Source organism: Dreissena polymorpha, chromosome 4 (genome assembly GCF_020536995.1).
Source record: "Dreissena polymorpha isolate Duluth1 chromosome 4, UMN_Dpol_1.0, whole genome shotgun sequence".
Taxonomy (NCBI): domain Eukaryota; kingdom Metazoa; phylum Mollusca; class Bivalvia; order Myida; family Dreissenidae; genus Dreissena; species Dreissena polymorpha.
Window position 1 is genome coordinate 35,939,833 of NC_068358.1, and position 18,112 is coordinate 35,957,944.

General features: G+C 34.1%; 1 protein-coding gene across 1 annotated transcript in view; it reads left to right on the forward strand.

The window, feature by feature from the left end:
* Positions 1–365: 365 nt before the first annotated feature.
* LOC127878348 (uncharacterized) overlaps positions 366–18,112 on the forward strand; it is a 39,077-nt gene continuing 21,330 nt past the window's right edge. The window contains exons 1-6 of the mRNA XM_052424875.1: positions 366–878; positions 1,182–1,368; positions 1,614–1,859; positions 2,120–2,291; positions 2,914–3,062; positions 3,540–3,685. Coding sequence (XP_052280835.1) covers positions 450–878; positions 1,182–1,368; positions 1,614–1,859; positions 2,120–2,291; positions 2,914–3,062; positions 3,540–3,685 — 1,329 coding nt within the window. The 5' untranslated portion in view covers positions 366–449. The remainder of the gene's footprint in view (positions 879–1,181; positions 1,369–1,613; positions 1,860–2,119; positions 2,292–2,913; positions 3,063–3,539; positions 3,686–18,112) is intronic.

Sequence of the window (18,112 nt, forward strand, 5' to 3'; positions counted from 1 at the left end):
GGATTCTTTTTCTGGAGAAGTACAATGTTTAAAAAAAAATCTCATCGTAAGGTATTTTACTTTTCATGTCTAGTATTTTCAGATTGAGTTCAGTTATATTTTATCAACATTTTATATTTTGTATTTCTTTGGTATTTCATTGACATCATTTATTCCTGGTCAAAATGACATCAACCTATTATAATATCAACTGCTTGTGTAAAAAGAAATAATGAAGTTGGACCTAGTAACTAGTGAATAACAATAGTATAGTGCATGTGGTGTATACATGTATCTCTAAGAAGTATTATCTGTAAACTAAGTTATTAATTACATTTACATTGTCTTAACCATAATAATGTAGAATGTTTTTTCAGGGTAGACTGCAGTGAGCCGACTTACAGGCCATACTTAGTGTATGAAAGCTGTCTGCTGCCACTACTGTTGATGTGCTCTGTGTGTGGCGACAGATGCACCATCACCAAGAAGTCGACCAGAGGAGGCCAGCTAAGAGTGACAACTATATGTGGCACTGGACATTGGAGAACATGGGACAGTTTACCCAACATATGTGGAACACCACTAATAAACCTGGTAGTGGCAGGGGCCATGTTTTTAGTGGTGTCTGCCTGAGGAAATTCGTGAACTGTTTAAGTTTTATAAAAGTTCCCATTCTGTCATACAGGACGTATAAGCGTCTTCAATCCATTTACATATTGCCAGCGGTTGACAATGTGTGGAAAAAGACTCAAGCACGCCTTTTTGAGATGCGCACTGGTAAATCGCTACGGCTGGGTGGGGACGCTCGGTGTTGCTCACCTGGGCACACGGCAAAGTTCGGCTCGTACACTCTCATGGATCTTGAGACTAACCATGTCCTGGATGTACAGCTTGTACAGGTACTTATACTCTATTTTTTTTGGCTTTGTAGTTTTTCTTTAAAAATGAGCCTACTCATTCTAGTCAACTTGTACTATATGTATTGAAGCCTTGGTATGTATTATCTGTGGCAACAACAACAACTCTAGATTGGATATTTCATATTATTATGCCTTTTTGTCACATTCCAATACATTTATACAAATGCTGCAAAATGCAAATGATATTATTGTGGGTGTTTTGACTAATTTTTTGAGCTGTTGTATAAAGAAATTAAAAATAAATCTTAATTATTAATATATTATAATTACAATGTATTTTAGAGTAACGAAGTTAAAAACTCCAATGCTATGGAACTGGAAGGGTTGAAGCGTGGACTAAGGAACTTGGCGACCAACCACATGAAGGTTACTGATCTTACGACTGACAGACATGTAAAAGTTCGCTGGTTCATGCGCGAAGAAATGGAAAATATTTGCCACTGGTTTGATGTATGGCACATGGCAAAGGGTATGTATACATGCATGATATATTGCATTGATAAAGTAATTATTTTGGTGTGTGTATTCAGACCATTTGCAAAGAATTATTTCTTGAAAATGAAATTTTCATTTAAGACAACTAGACAGGCTCTAATAGTATGACGCTGCTCTATGTATTATTTGACTACTTATTATAAATATGTTGTTGACATGGTTTGCCTTTTGGTTATTTATTGCCTTCCAGACAACTTAGACTTAAATGTTGTGTTAAAGGTGTTAAAAACAAACTGCTGACCCTGGGGAAGAAGAAAGGATGTGAAGCAGTTGGAAATTGGGCGCAGTCAATCGCCAACCACCTCTACTATCGTGCTGCCTCTAGTGAGGGAAACGGTGACTTGGTTGTTGCAAAGTGGCTTTCAATTGGGAACCATGTTGTGAATCGTCATGATGGCCATGGTGACTTGTTTCAGAGATGTCTTCATGGACCGATAGACAGAAACAAAAAATGGATAAAGGCTGGTACGGCAAAGTTAAATTTGTTAAAGACATTGTAAAATACAAAATAGATCAACACCTAATTACCAGTAGCTACTTTTTCAATTTCTTCCTATACACATGCACAACTAGTAAAGTTACACGTTCCTGAAATAGCAGGGCCTTATTTGTTATATAAGCCCCTTGTGTATTTCCCTTTCTTCTTGATTATTTCTGAAATAACAGTGATCATAGGTGTGTTAGAATTTCATTGCAGAGAAGAAATAATTAATTTTTACTTTCAGATTCAAAGGCCCATAAAGAGCCCCTCTTAATAACGGAACGAAAGCGTTTCGTGGCAGATATTCGGATGCTGTCACCCACTGAGCAGACATCAGCCTTGGAGGCGCAGCACAAGGTGGTGTGTCAGTTTGCCCCAAAGTTCCTCAGCTTCTCCTATGCAGCAATGAAACAAAGGTAGGAAGGCTCCACATCCGCAAAATGAATATACTGGAATCACCATATAAGTCCATCCGACAACAAAAATGTGTCAAAAGGGCGATATTTATTTTTTTAATTTTCAATTAAGGACACTTGATGGCATTGGTCCTTGTGATATGAAGTTATACATGTGCATTACATTTCATCATACATTGAAAAAGTCAAATGTTGTGTTTCTTTTCAAGTTCGACTTTCTGTAACATTAAGCCACACAGTACCCCATGCTGTGTCTGGTGAAATTCTGTCACTATTCTTACAAACTCTATAATCTATCAGATACAATATGTAAAAATAAACTTATAGGTTTTTGTAAGCTTTTATTGCAACAAATACCTGGTATATAGCTCATTGTATCATTACAAGTGTACATTTTACTCACTGATCCTGCCCCATACCTACATAATATGGTTCTCCTTGGCTTGTGGAAACTGTTACTTCAAAATTTATATTGTATTTATATTGACCATAGTTTAATTCTAGTGATATATATCTGACAAAGTAATTGAAATAATCCTTGATGCTGTACTCAATCAAACCTCTGTTGTGTGTCTCAGTTCATATTGTAATTCATTTAAATAATGTTACTTTTAAATTGCAGACTACATCTTGCTGCTTTGCATTCCTTGGCAAATGCAAACCGCAAGCAGGCTGAGACCAGACAGGGGGAAAAAAGATACAGACTCTCCTATCCTAAGTACAATGCTGGACACCATGTGGTTAAAGCAGTTAAAGAGAATTGCACTTATGGTAATGTATTCATAATGAAGTTTATTGTATAAATAATAACCACAGATAGCAATATTGAATTATCTTGTTGAAGAATTTTGTTTTTGCACATAAAAAAAATACATTACCGCTTACAGAAATCACCTGAACTTGTCCAATATGTTGAAACAAATTTTAGAAATTATGATTCTGAAATCTGGTGATTATTCTGAATGTAAAACAACATTAAATGTATTTGCATGTTGAACTTGTTGAGTTTTTAGAATAATCTTGATACAAGTCTCTTTTTCTGAACAGATAGTGAAATTATCTAAAATATCAAAATAAATACATAAGTTTACATGCAATCTTTTATCAAAATGTTTGGTTTCTTAAAGCAATAGATTTCTGTAATACATGGTTGAAGACAACAATACAAAAAACATTCATTGTTTATTATTCTCTAATAAGAAGGAACAATTTATAAATAATTATAATTTATTTTAATATAACTTTCAGACTATGTTGATGAAGTAATGGCAGAGCTGCTTAGGATGAAAGAGGAGTACAAGAGCGATGCCAATGCAAGGGCTGCCTCTGGCAACATTCTGTTTTCACCGCCACCCCTGTCTTCATCTGCAAACAGAATCCTGAAGTCAGAGGCTGTGCAGAACCATCGTTCGCGATTTAATTAGCGAACAGGGATGGAAATTAGTGGTTGCCCGTTTTGTTGTATAGTTATCTATTACTTTTAAAGAAAGTATTGGTTACACATGACACTACATGTACATAGTACTGGGCGTGTAAAGGCTTACGATGGGAAACCAAAAAACTATAGATGGTTGTCCATGTGGGCAACCAACTGTAAAACGTTAGTTTCCATCCCTGGCGAAGCAAAATCCAATGTATGAGTCGGACGAAAATCTCTGGCGAATGGCTGCCACAGCGCATGACGGAAGAGGTCGTCGGTCCTTCTTGCTCAGACGGTGCCAAATCCAACGAGCCAGTCTTCTATATGCAATGTATCTGTATACTCTGAAGTTATAAATGTATAAGGATACCATTATGATAAATATTAGTATGTTTAGTAAAATAAAGGTGCTTTTCAACTTGACAATTACACAAGCCATGCTGTAGCAGATTCTTACTTTAGTTTACAGTTTAACAAACTTATTCAGCTTGAATATAATATTATATAATATATAGTTTACTGAAAATATGTCAGAAATCAGATTTTGTAAGCAACTTCACATCATGTTGTAGCAGGTTGTTATTGTAGTGTACCTTTGAAAAAAATAAACAGCTTGTATTTATATTTTTATTTCAAATGTTGAAAAATAATAATGAACTGGCATTTGTAAGTAACCAAAAATCATTGTGTAGCAAATTGATACTTCATTTTACAATTAGATAACCCAGTCATCTTGTATACACGCGTATTTTAATGTTGATTAAAACTGTTGTCTTTTTTATGTTATTTGTATTATTTGTATCAAAACATATTTACAGTATGAAATACAAATGACAAGTTCACTCAAAACATTGTGTTATTTAATGTCTACAGTGTTTTTTCTTTACAAACAATCTGTCCTGGTTTCATAAACATTTTTAATAATTAATGACAACTTACTCATGTATTAGTCTTTATCACCGAAGGGACCATTTACATCAAGGAACTCATAAAACGAAACTTCAATGACATCTGGATGGAGACAGTTAGCTTTGAAGCCAGTGTGCTCAGTTATGCACTTTACCCCTGCCTCGTCCATCCTTTCCATCAGCTCTGGGTATTATGTGCAGCATTTGCACTCAATCTGCACACGATATGGTGTGCAACATGAACATGCACACCTGAAAATAAAAGAAATACGTCGAATTGCAATACAAACATTCCTTCCTAATCAGAACAGGTTCAAGTATCCGTTCTAATTTATAATAATTAGACCATACAACCTAGTCATATTCAACAAGCTTGTACTGTAGAATAACAATCAAAGACTTATTATTTTATTTTTTTGCCGACACCTGCATGTAACAAAATTATATATTTACCAATCCGTATTCCCAACACGATGGTCGTCTTGGGCATCGGCAAAATTTTCCTCGCTGTCCGAGTCAGAATCAGAAAAATCTGATTGACTGTCACTAAATTCTGGCTCATACATATACGGTTGAACAGAAAACTCATCGTAATCGCTATCATCTTCCATTTTTCAACAATTTTTTAACTAAAGTTGCAAGATATAATCCATCCGAAGCCATTTATAATGCCAGCTCGTAATTGAGTCGTTATTGAGTGCCTGTGACGTCACTTCCGGTTTGAATGAAAATGGCGAGAACATCGGAATGTGTGAAAAATCGCGACTTTGTTCTATTCGTTCTCGCTAATAACACCGTATTTGAAATGAAGTGAGGTGCGAAATAGTTTAGATATGCACTAAATTCGATAAATAAAGGTGTTTTACGGGTTTTTAAAACCGCGGCAGGTGAACTTTAAATTCGCAGCAAGGTGCTCTGCGCATATTTTCCAAAACATGTTTGATTAAATTGAAAAAAAAGGTGTGTCGTTGGACAGATGTTTCCATGAGCTTTAATGTGTCAAATTGAATACATGAATGTGGAAACCGTTACACATGTAGCACATTTATAAACGTACAATAATACGCTTACATGAATGAACTCACAGAATATTACCTAGTTCCACTATATTCAAATGCATAACTAACAGCGCATTATAGTCATATCTATTGTTATTATACATGATTATATTCAATAATATAAAACATAACTGACAGGACCATGGTCGTCGATTGATATAAAATATAACAAGAATACCAGCGCTAGAGTAAAGTGTGATTGTGTTATACGTTGTCTAACCGTTTTGCTATTGGTTCCTAGCTATAAAAAGGAACGCCTTGCATAATACGGATTTTCTCTTCTGCTGTTCATGCTGCAGTTTCACTATGTGCGTTTCTGATAGATGCACCTGAATCATCAAGTTCACATACAACACATGTACAGCTCGTTACATCACATGTCAGTTAAAAGTTATGAAAATATCCCTTCGTCAATAACATTTGCCTGCAGACGTTGAATACTCCAATAAGTTAGCAAAGGGTGATACTTACTTGCAATATCATTATTGTGAGACGATTTGGAAAAGGGCGGCGCTGGCAACTAAAAACTGTAACCAATGTTATGCATATTTGTAATTTGATACGCCGTTTTTTTACAGATTCATGTAAACTTTTTTTATCGATAGCCAATAAATTAGCTATGCGTCTGGTTTCTGCTTTTTATGTTCGGCGTGGCTGTTAAATGAATTATTTATTACATTTCGTTCCATATAAAACCCAATCACCGGTAAATGCCGATTGACGATATTAACTATATCATGTCACTGAAGTAACGAGTAATCTCAGACGCTTCATATTGTTGAACATAAGGCCACGACTTTTATATTTCTTGGTTTACAAAACCGCCGACCCTAATTTTTGGAAAATGGGAAAAAAAATAAAATCGGAAAATCGTCTTTTTTATATATATATTATTCCCGACCGCACTGAAAAACGAGCGAAACGAGAAAAAAAACGATCCGGTTTGAGTACGGTTGCGAATAAAATCAAGTAAGTACAATCAACGATTGGTTTACATATATTACAGAGATCGGGATATTTTTCAATGTAACACAGTACGACCAGTCCTTTTATGGGCACTTCTCAAAAATTATTTAATTACAGACAATAGGAAAATCAGCGTCAGTAAAATGTCGACCGCATCAAAATTTATTTCCGAGTCTGTGACGCAACTATATTGTTTAACATGTTTATTATATTAAACAAACCCGATATTATAGTAGATAAAAAAGTATTACCTTGCAATTTGATAATTAGTATAAATAATCCAATAAAACACTGCCATTATTTACGATATGTGTTTAGGAATTTTGTAAACACGTCCGCCATAGTTTATAGGAACTGTACAGAAAGTTTGGAAATCGGAACAAATCGGTATATCTCGGAAAATCATTGATAAATGTATTTGTCGTTTTAATGCTTAGGGCCGAGTAATTTCGGCAAATCGGAACTCAACTTGCGTAAAATACTAGCTCAATTAACCGTTAAACTCCGCCTCCGTTCTCTGCAAAAGATTCGAAGGCGGAGCTATGCACGTGCTATAATTATAATTAAATTGGAGGATTGCAATTGAGAAACAAACGCACGATTGGTTCGGCATGTTGATTGCTAGACAAAGGAAGCCAATTTTGTCGGCGCGAAATTTGTCGCTTTATTGCTTCAGACAGCAAGCGGCTTTCCTTTGATGACGTCAAACTGTCAATTCACACAGACTGCACATTTTCGTAAGACTTTAACTGGCTCCTTGTTTACAATTCCAGTAAAAACACTTGCTAACATTAAACTTTGGATTAAATTATCAAAATAAAGCAAAAGCCAAGTTGACAAATATGATTGTATTAATTCGCGTCAGTTCAAATAAGACGTTTTGCTTTGTAAATCAACGAGTTTTCATGACAACAACAACTTTACCGCGACGACGCGGGGATCGATCTACCTCGATTTTTTTTCATTGACGATGTCATAAGTCCAATAAGAGCAAACACATACTTTGTGTATGAGTAGTTTATCTTATATAAGATTTATGCAACGGGCATCGCATTGCGTAATTGTGCGCATCGAATTACGGAAATGAAGCGCAGTTTTTCGTTTTAATGGGAGAAGAACGCATGTCATTTAATGGAGTGTTTAAAATTGCCTGATGTTACAAAAGGTGCTTTTAGGTGACTCATTTCATTTGAAGATATAGATGTGTTTCATTGCATAATTTGATTTTTCGTCTCTGTGTTAAGGTTATAAAAGATATGATGTCTTTGTTCTGATGTTATTAGTATTAACTTATTTTTCCAATGTTTTTTTTTTTTTTTTTTTTTTTCGACCGCCCGATGGACCATTTTCAAAATAATTTTTGTAAACCAATAAAAAAAAAAGTCGTGGCCTAAAATCTAAAGCATGTTTTATCATATACATAACACGATTACTCTCGCTGAGAAATTAGGTCGTTAACAGCGTTACATGGATATTTGTTTGTGAATATTCTCAGAAAAACAAAGTACATATGAAAAGGAGCAATACACATATAGAAAGCGGAAATACAGGAGCGTTTGGGGAACCTTTAAAATTCAAAACTTTAAAAAATAATTCACTGTAGACGACGCAAAAATACTCTTTTATCCGGCATTAATATGTTGACATGTGCATGGCCGTTTGCCCATTGGGTCATGTGAAATTTGAGTTACAATAATAATAATTTATAATAATAATATACTTTCAAATCAAAGTCTTACTAATGATTTGCCTTTTTTTTATATTTATAGTTAGGACACAGAAGTTATATCACTGTCCATCGAACACTTTATCGAGCAAATTGTCAATTTCAATACTTTCATCATTGTCATCCTCATCCTGATTGGTTTTATCCTCTGTCCATCGAACACTTTATCGAGCAAATTGTCAATTTCAATACTTTCATCATTGTCGTCCTCATCCTGATTGGTTTTATCCTCTTGCAACTTTGTACAGAGTATTTCCACTAGCTCACTGGGGACAATGTCACTATCAGTCCAAACATATTATATTTCATGTACACCAAGTTTCCAGCCACTCTGTTGAACATCAGGCATGCAGGGATCCCCTTCATGGGCGTGTAACCAAATATATGTTTGGTAATAAGCACGTCTGGTGTTCATGTAAGTGTTGCTTTACATGAAGGTAGAACACTATTGTCAATAGAGTTGCCTGAGTTCAGAGTATTACCTTTGATCTCCCTTCTCTAACAGAATGTATCAAACCGGACTTTATTAACATTTGAGTAATTGGCTTTCCTTTAAACATAAAAAATCTCATTTTTCACAAACAAGTCATCATCACTTTACTCCTGTCTTTCACCCAACTTGATAAAGATTCTCTTTAAACCTGTTTGTTTCTCTAGAAGCTTTACTGGACAAACTTTCCCCCACGCAACCAGTAAAGTATTGAATTGCGGGTAACACTGAACAACAGTCATTTCGCTTTGCTTTTACAATCTTTTCTTTGTCGATGATCTTCGTTTGTTTCCAGTTCCCATGTCAGAAAGGATTGAACACCCAATGACATGTGTATCGGGTGATCTCACAGTTATGGTTTTGGGTGTCATGCTTAAATTCTTTTATGTTAATGGAGTGGAAAAACATGTTTGTATCTGCTTCCTCTTGAGACGAAAACAGAGATTCATCTGGAACTACCTCAGTTATCAGCCCGTCATGGCTTGCAAGCAGACAGCATCGTTCATCATGAACACAATTAATTTGGCAATCCTAAAGTTGTTCTGCATTTATTGTCAGTGCTCCATTGTTCTAATAGTAATTTTAGAAGCTGTGTTTTGCTACAATCATGTGAAAAAATACGTTTCTAGTCCCTGGGCTATTTGGTTTTTGCACCTGACAATAGCAATGTTTGCGATGTATCTTTAACGACGTTTTTAATGATTTGACTGAAGTTTCATGATAGGTATCGGTGACAAAATCACGACCACACTTTAGAAGGTTACCAAAAACCATCTTGGCTTCTTCGTCAAAGGTATCACGCACTGATATTAGGCTGTGAAATACTGCGTTGCCATCAATGATACGGGATATATCATCATTTGGACTAAATGATGTTGGTTAAATTAGTCTCAATATAATGTAAAAGCTTTGCTTTATCTGTTTTCACTGGTATTCTTTCAGCTATTTCCAAAGACTAAGGTACTGGAGACAGTAAATAAGAAAATGTCTATTCACGATCAATACCATTCTGACTTGAAAGAAGGATCGATTGTGGAATTATATTGCCTTGATTAGCTTTAACTTTTGCCAGTTTGTTACTAAAACTTCGTATTGTCTTACTTACTTGTGATGTGGCAAATGTTTGTTTGTTTCGCGTGATAGTATCATGTAACAATACATTCTTTTCAATGAGACAATCGGTGATAAAGTCTACGATAGCAGCACGACCAATATTTACTGCCTTAAGAATGCTGGCTGCATCAGGTTAAGCAGGAACACCATATGATAAAAAATACAACTCGTTCGATCCTCCACATCATATGGGTTTCGACAATGTGTTGACAGTACGTCTTTAAGTTTAAAGGTTTTATATGTTTCATTGTATGCAGAAGGGTGGTGTTCGAGAACGTAGCTAAGGTATCTTTCCTTCATCATCGTGTGCCGTTTCACATTATGTTCAAGTACAATATGTTCTTCAACATAATTGCATATGTACTTGAAAGCTTCAGTGTGCATTGATTGGTTAATGCTTGCTTCTGAGTCTTCATGACTTCCATGGCGAGTCCCAGATCGTGTATAATTTCTGAACGCATTATGGTAAATTGCTTCACGGGAAATAACGTCTTGATCCTGAACTTTACAAAGCATCCGTTTGTCACACTTTTAAATCTCTACTAGCTTAATTGATTCGTCTGCACATTTTGTAACACGTTTAGTTAAATTTTGCTTGCAGCCCTTAATTTTGATAAAAAGTGTCACACAAAATGCACCGATCAACTGGAAACAGAAAAGAACTACTGGTAGCATCTAAGGATTTACGCCTGAACTTTCATGTAGAGGGCTGTCATCATAATCATCAGGTAATGAACATGACTTAGATTGGGTAACATTGTCTGTGTATTCCATGTTGTTTTTTTAAATCCAATAGTTCGGGCAGATTAATAGTAAAGTGGTCTGGTCTATGTTTTAAAGATGTGTCGACCATGTTTTTGCTACATCGTTAAGTTGTAGGAAACTATAATCAGTCAGTGAATGCACTTCTTCCTTTACTGTGCTTTCGAAATTAACAAAACATATTTCCCCTTATATATATTTTGGCTATGTTTTAAGTTTATGATTGTTTTAGGTTAATAGCCTTTCCATAAAGTTTCTGAAAATAGACAATTGATATAATTTCTACAACTTTACAGGCACTAGTGTTTTTCAAATACTATTACACTTCTTTTTTAAAAGACACAATTTACCTAGAAACATAGATTTCTTTTATCGAACTTTTTCTGAATTAAAAGACATTATAAAGAATAAATAGAACATGTAGCGAGGATTTCATTTATTCTAGTAGAATTTCTCTTCTGACTGTTTATATTTACTCACAAGATTAATTATATATAGAAAACAAATCTTTAATTATGTTAGTGAACAATTTAAGTAGTCTTTTATTTTAATAATTTCGCAAAAGACTAACGGTATTGACCAAATTAAACTGTGTTTCCTTTTGCACATAATATTTTGTTCCTCCCTTATGTACAGTCTAAGTTCAAATGAAAAGTGCTTTGGAATCTGTTCTCTGTACTATATCAAGGAGATACATCAATGACATTTTCTTCAATAAGCAGAGAGAGCTATATAAATGGGAACATAATAATAACACTAGGAACAAATAAATAGAGCGAATTGAGCAAATTTATCAACACCAGCCTGAAATGTGATAACTTTACTCGCATTCCTAGCAGTACACACCCTGCAGTATGCAAACCTTACTAGTTGATAAATCGTCATATTTCGGCTTAATTATAACTCATTTTTGACAAATACATTTAGATGTATTTATGACTTACCAAAACAGATCTAATAGACACATACTTTAGAAATAAATTTCACTTAACTTTTTTTGGACGTTTTGAAAGTCCAATCTTTTGCTTTATTTGTAGAAATTCTATTTGTAGAAATTCAAGAAAATGAACGGATCAAACGGGACGTGACCATTTGTAAAAATAGCTGATATTTACAATTTATGTGCATCAACGATACACTATGTAGGTAGATTTGTCATTCACAATGTCTTAATTCGACCGAACAGTCTGGGACACCAGTTATTTAGCAACAATATTGCTTCTAAAGAGTAAAAAGCAGCAGTATTGCAAATTGAAAAAAAAAGTAAAACAGGCAAAGTAAGAAGTAGGCTTTTCAAAGTCCCATAATTCTGTAACGCCCGTACAGAATTGTGAAAACTTTTGCAAGGGAATGCCCACTATCTAGAGCGTTAGCGAAAACATAACCTTGAACATTCCCCATGAGGGGGGAGTAGGGTAATATGCAGCTCAATGTCTACTAACATTTGACATTTTCAATTTAAACTTATAATTGACACATCCATATACGCATTTTGTGTAATATAATAAGCCTGCGGTATCAGGTTATAATATACGCGACTATACATACTGTAGGCTTTTCGTTGTATAGACGATTTAAATGTTAACATCTTATTTCCTGAATGTAAAGCAAAAGTTTGAATTTTAAGTTTATTTAATGTACCATCTTTTCATTGCAACAATTAAATATTGTGCACTTGCACTGTATTGCAATTCATAACGGTAAGATTTTCGCCGATAACTGCATGTTTAAACGAACCAAACACTCTATAGACAAGTGGTAAAAACTGGATAATTGTAGTGGTGGGCCTAAAGATGCGTCGATCCACTTAGTCCAGGATTACCGGTAAACATTCAAAGATGTTCCTGGATTATAAAAAACAACACACGCGTTTTATATAAAACTCAAATCATTGCTATTCATATTCTATTAAAATACAAAAATATGTATATATAGTTTTAATACAATTTCACGACGAGTGGTATTAATATTTCCAAAGTAAAGACGGTAAGAATTACTTTGAATATTCCTATGTCATGTATTTTTGTCTAAGTATGTGTATATTAATTAAAAGTTTCACTTTATATTAGTCCAAATTATTGTTGTATATGGATCATTTCTAAAATTGCATGTGTCATATAGTGTCAAAATAGTCTCAAAAGACATATATCCATATAGATTAGCGTCCTCATTATGTTTATGTTATATCTGATCACGCGTACACCACATGCAGTAGCATCATAAGAAACTGTCGAAATAATTTTGTTCTACCTCCTCTTAATGACCATTTCCTCGCTTTTCTATATAACCTATGCACTAGGATATCTTGTATGCCTTTTTTAATTTGATACCGGTTTGTCTTATGATGATATTGACAAGAAATAACGATATCAACAATAAATCATTCTTCATATTGATTATTTAACATAACCTAAATTCAACTTAAGGTTAGCTTATATTGTTTTTCTTTAGTGTTTCGTTTATTTCGAGGTTTTGTATGAGCAGAATTTTCATATTCCTTTAAACACAGGAACAAATGTGGTTTAGAAATTAAAATATTTATTTATATCTCATTGCTTATTATATTTTAACCGTTTCTATCGGCAACTATCTGTTATACATATTTTATGCATATGTGCTATGTTAAGCCTAAATGCGTTTGTATAGGGTTCTTGTTTCATTATTGACAAGATTTAGTATCATTAAATTGAATTCGTTTTACTTCACATGAGTATAATGTTATACTTACTCTTCAGAAGGTGAAGGCAGTATATTATATTTTCCTTATTGTTCACCTCATGTTACGTTGTTTGGTCGAATAAGACGAACACGACTTGAGTACGTTTTGCTTTTCCTTATATGATGTCGATTTCCTCGATACTTTAAAGTCCGCATTATATTGTAGTAAACAAACGAAACATACGTGTACGCCGAAACTGTTAGCACAAATCCGATGTGTCCTGCTCTCTGAATATGGGCTGGAATAAAACACTACTAATACAGAATAAGACTTGCTATACGCAACGAAAAACCAGACGAACGTAGGTCGGATGTTGAGCAAAAACAATCCCGGTTACGAGAAAACACTTATAAACAGGAAATTGTTACGGTTATTTTACGCCGTTCATATGTACAAATTATGTGGTTATGACAAATTTAAAGCAAAATATCATTGACATTAAACATGAAGCGAACAGGAAAAGGCTCTTTTACACATGTAAGTGGTGCAGATTGGAATCAATTCACCATAAGCAACGTGCTATATAATGTATTGGGTGGTTGTGTAAATTGTAAATTGTTGTCACATTTTAGTATGCATCTACGCCTCACACATACATGCGACTTATCCCGGCAATTAATGCTTTGACAGTGTAATTTTACTTATATTACTTGATTTCGTTATAATAACTGAGATACATAATATATCATTTAAAAAATGAACATCACGTTCAGCAGTCTCGATATATTGACATGATTTCAATAAGAAATATTTTTTACCGTTTGTTCTATCCTAAAATAACAAACAAACTAGGCCTTGATAATTACATTTCCTATAAACCGCGTACCATTTTGTTCAACATATGTGGTAAGTCTGTGAAGCCTATGTGGATTAATATGCGGTAACCGTCTAGAGCCATGCTAACAAAACTCATGAATAATTACAGTGCTGTTATCAGCAAAGTGGTGATAAGATGACATTGTGATTGGATACAGACGAATAACTGTGTAGACATCCGAATTTAACATCAAACGCGTTGTGCGTTTTGTTAGTTTTCCTCGCCACTTATCTCTTTATGACTGAAATACACGTTCGACATCTACATATAATTAACGTGTAATATTATTTTTAATTCTAAATAAAAATAATAATTTAAAGGTAAGTTATATTGAATATATCGGTGATTTCATGAAGTACTGAACGGCAATCCCACAGTATACTTGTTATCATGATTAAAGTTGACCTATCCATATTGACATTTTCCTAAACGTGTCTTTTCATAAAACATATGATGGCGTTTATCATATTGTTGTTCTGCCCAAGGTGTATATTACCATCGAAACAAAAATGCAATGGCTTTCAATGTATCTGACCGATATCGTTTAAGGAGATTGCACACCAGATAATAGATTGGTATAGTAGGTTTTAGAGGAAATGAATGTTGACTTGCACAATCACTAAATATTGTTTTCTGTTTTCTTAGTAACTCTTTAGTTGATTCAAATTAATTGTCTAAATAATATAAGATGACATGTGTAGATATAAAGGCCTTGCTCCGTTTATTGCGAGTACAACATTATTAACAGTACGTAATCAGTTCCGGTTTTCCAAAGCAGTTTGATTTAAGTATTCGACTTTTGATCGCGTAAAACACTTTGAATTTAAGTTTAAACAAATAAACTTCAGATGTGTTAATTAAATAGATTATCTATAAAGGGTAATAAATCATAGACAATAGTAATAACCCCGCCAGTGGTAAATTATTATATATTATATATTAGTTATACTCTTTTCATTGTTTACGATTCAAGTGGTTTCTAAAGCACGATTATTTCACGGTTCGTTGTTACCTTTGCACCATACACGTATTGCGCTGTTGACTTACGAGGTTCTTCGCAACAAACAAAAGAAAACGTTTCAAACAAATGCTCTTAAAAGTGTTTATAATTGGAATATTGTATTGACTGATGATTTTTGCTAATGCATAAGTTTCGTTTGCGAAAGAAGAAAATTAAATAAGAGTATTGTTTTGAAATAGCTTACTTACTCGCAAGGTAGGTTAGTAATTGGCCGTAAACGCGCATATTTACCACATGGTAAAGTGTTTACATAACAGTGCGAATTGAGCTATTCTGCACTTTCTCTATCTAACAACATAGATAACAACAACAGTCGATGGTATGAGGAGTTATTTGTCTGCATGATGTCTGAATCATTACCAATCTAATACTCATAGTGCTGACAGACCAGCGGGGTCATATGGTTTTAGTGACGTGTCAGTATGCAGATATCCCATAAAGACGAATCAACACGACGAACCTTTATTAATAGTATATTATAAAAGTGTTGGACGGGTCGAACACCCTTTCGTTATTTCTTCGCGTTTTTATTTTTTAACGCGAGTATTTTTTTAACCTATGACATATCTACATAAAATATACAATGTGAGGTAACGCAAATCTTACATGACCCCAAGGGCGAACGGCCATGCACATGTAAACATATTTGTGCCGGGTAAAATACTATGTTTGCGTCGTCTACGGTATAACTTTTTAATTTTTGAGAAGTGACAGTTTACCAAACGATCCTGTATTTCAGCTATCTAACGCTAGTATACTGGACATGTTCCTATGTTTTTTATTTTCTGAGAATATTTACAAACAAATATCCATTTAACGCCGTAAACGACACATTTGTATTTAAATGTGGCTGTTTAGCTTATTAATAATTGATTTCTCAGCGAGAGTAATCGTGTTATGTATATGAGAAGAGATGCTTCAGATTTTATGTTTAACGATATGCAGCGTCGGAGATTACTCGTTACTTCTGTGACAGGAAATAGTTAATATCGTCAATTGACCTTAACGGGAGTTTGGTTTTAATATAGAACGAAATGTAATACTTAATTCATTTAACAGCCACGCCGAACATTAAAAGCTGAAACCAGACCCAAAGCTAATATATTTGCTATCGATTATCAATAAGTTAACATGAATCTGTAAATACACGGCGTACCAACATTAAAATATGCCCAAAATTTGTTTCATATTTGTCCATATATATTTCTTAAATTTAACACATAAAAACTCACGGAATCATCCACGACAAAACTTTTGTTAGATTTAATCAAACATGTATCGGGAAATATGCGCAGAATACTTTGCTTAGAAAAAGGTGCTAGTTATAAGTGCCTCCCAATAAAAAGTGCTTTTGCAGAGCTTTTAAAATCACACTTATTTTACAGTTTGAAATATTTTTATCTGACCTTCATCGGACAATGGTGTAACAGAAATAAAGTACCTTCAAAACAATGCTTATCTATAGATTTAAGATAATGAGGATATAAACATTCCTTCCGCTATATCGTTTCCGTTCATAACATTAAATTATAAAATGCTGGTTTGGTTTTTATATGACCTTGTCACAAAATGCTCATGGTGAGCTATATTAATACCCGTGATGTCTGTCGCCTGTCCGTGATTGACATAAAAGACTTATTGTATACAGAGCGATACAAATTGTTGTCTTCAACTGCGTGTTGCAACAATCTGCACTGTTAAACAAAGATCATTTAAAACGTACATTACAAACGTCTCAAAGTAATACCTAGTTTATAAATAACAGCATTCAATGAGCTTGTAATTGCTCATTACTGCTGGGTAAATATGATTATGAACATAACTAAATTTATATCGGCAAAAATGGAAACGATGTGGTTAACAAACATAAAGCTGTTGTTTCTGTTATCTTCTTTGCACTTTAGCTCTGTCTAGATGTATTCGACTATAGTCGGAAGAACAACAAAATGATAAGATTTAGATATCTTATAAGCGCCCTTATTCAAGACGAACAGTAAATAGAAACATGATTAATCCGACGCGCCAAGTAATAGAACAGGTAATGTAATTTAGGATCAAATATCAACGTCAATTTGGTTTGTTTTGTTCTCGCTGAATATTTCTATCGTCCATGAACTTGATCTTTTGGCAAACGTACGGGACATATATACGAAGCATAAGCCTTTCCTGTCATATTTCATTCTTTAGCATTATCTCGGCTTGATACCTCATGCTCGTACTTCGTATTGGTCTCTTCCGATCAAAGTCGTTAGTTTATACAACATAGTAGTTAAAATTTCAAAATACCAGATCGGATGTGCATGGTTTGATTACTAGATTCTATACTGCTCTCAAAGATAGCTTCAGCAGTTGTTTCATAAAGTACAAATATATTAACACTTGAATTTTGTATCAAATCGAAAGTAGTGTATGTCATTCATTTTACTTGATGATGTTTCACGCAAAAGAAAACTAGATCTTGCAGTATCCATTAATAACTACAACGAAAAAGAATCGCCTCATCAGACGGAATGTGTCAATACTTTGGTCAATCCGTAAGTAAAAAGGAAAGTGTGCACGGAAGTGATGTGAGATTTTGCAAAGGAACTTGTATATAAATGATGTCCTGGCCTTTTCATTTGACACTTTAATCTGCTAAGTTATGACGGTCTTCATACCGATCAAACATACATTAAAATATGAAATTTAAACGAGATATGGCATTCGACATACTATTCTCAAAATCTTAAGGGGTTTGTTAACAAAATAATCCACGATCAAACGTAAATGGTTGTAAAGATATTAAGCACATCGGAAACAATTGATTTCACGTGTCTCCCTG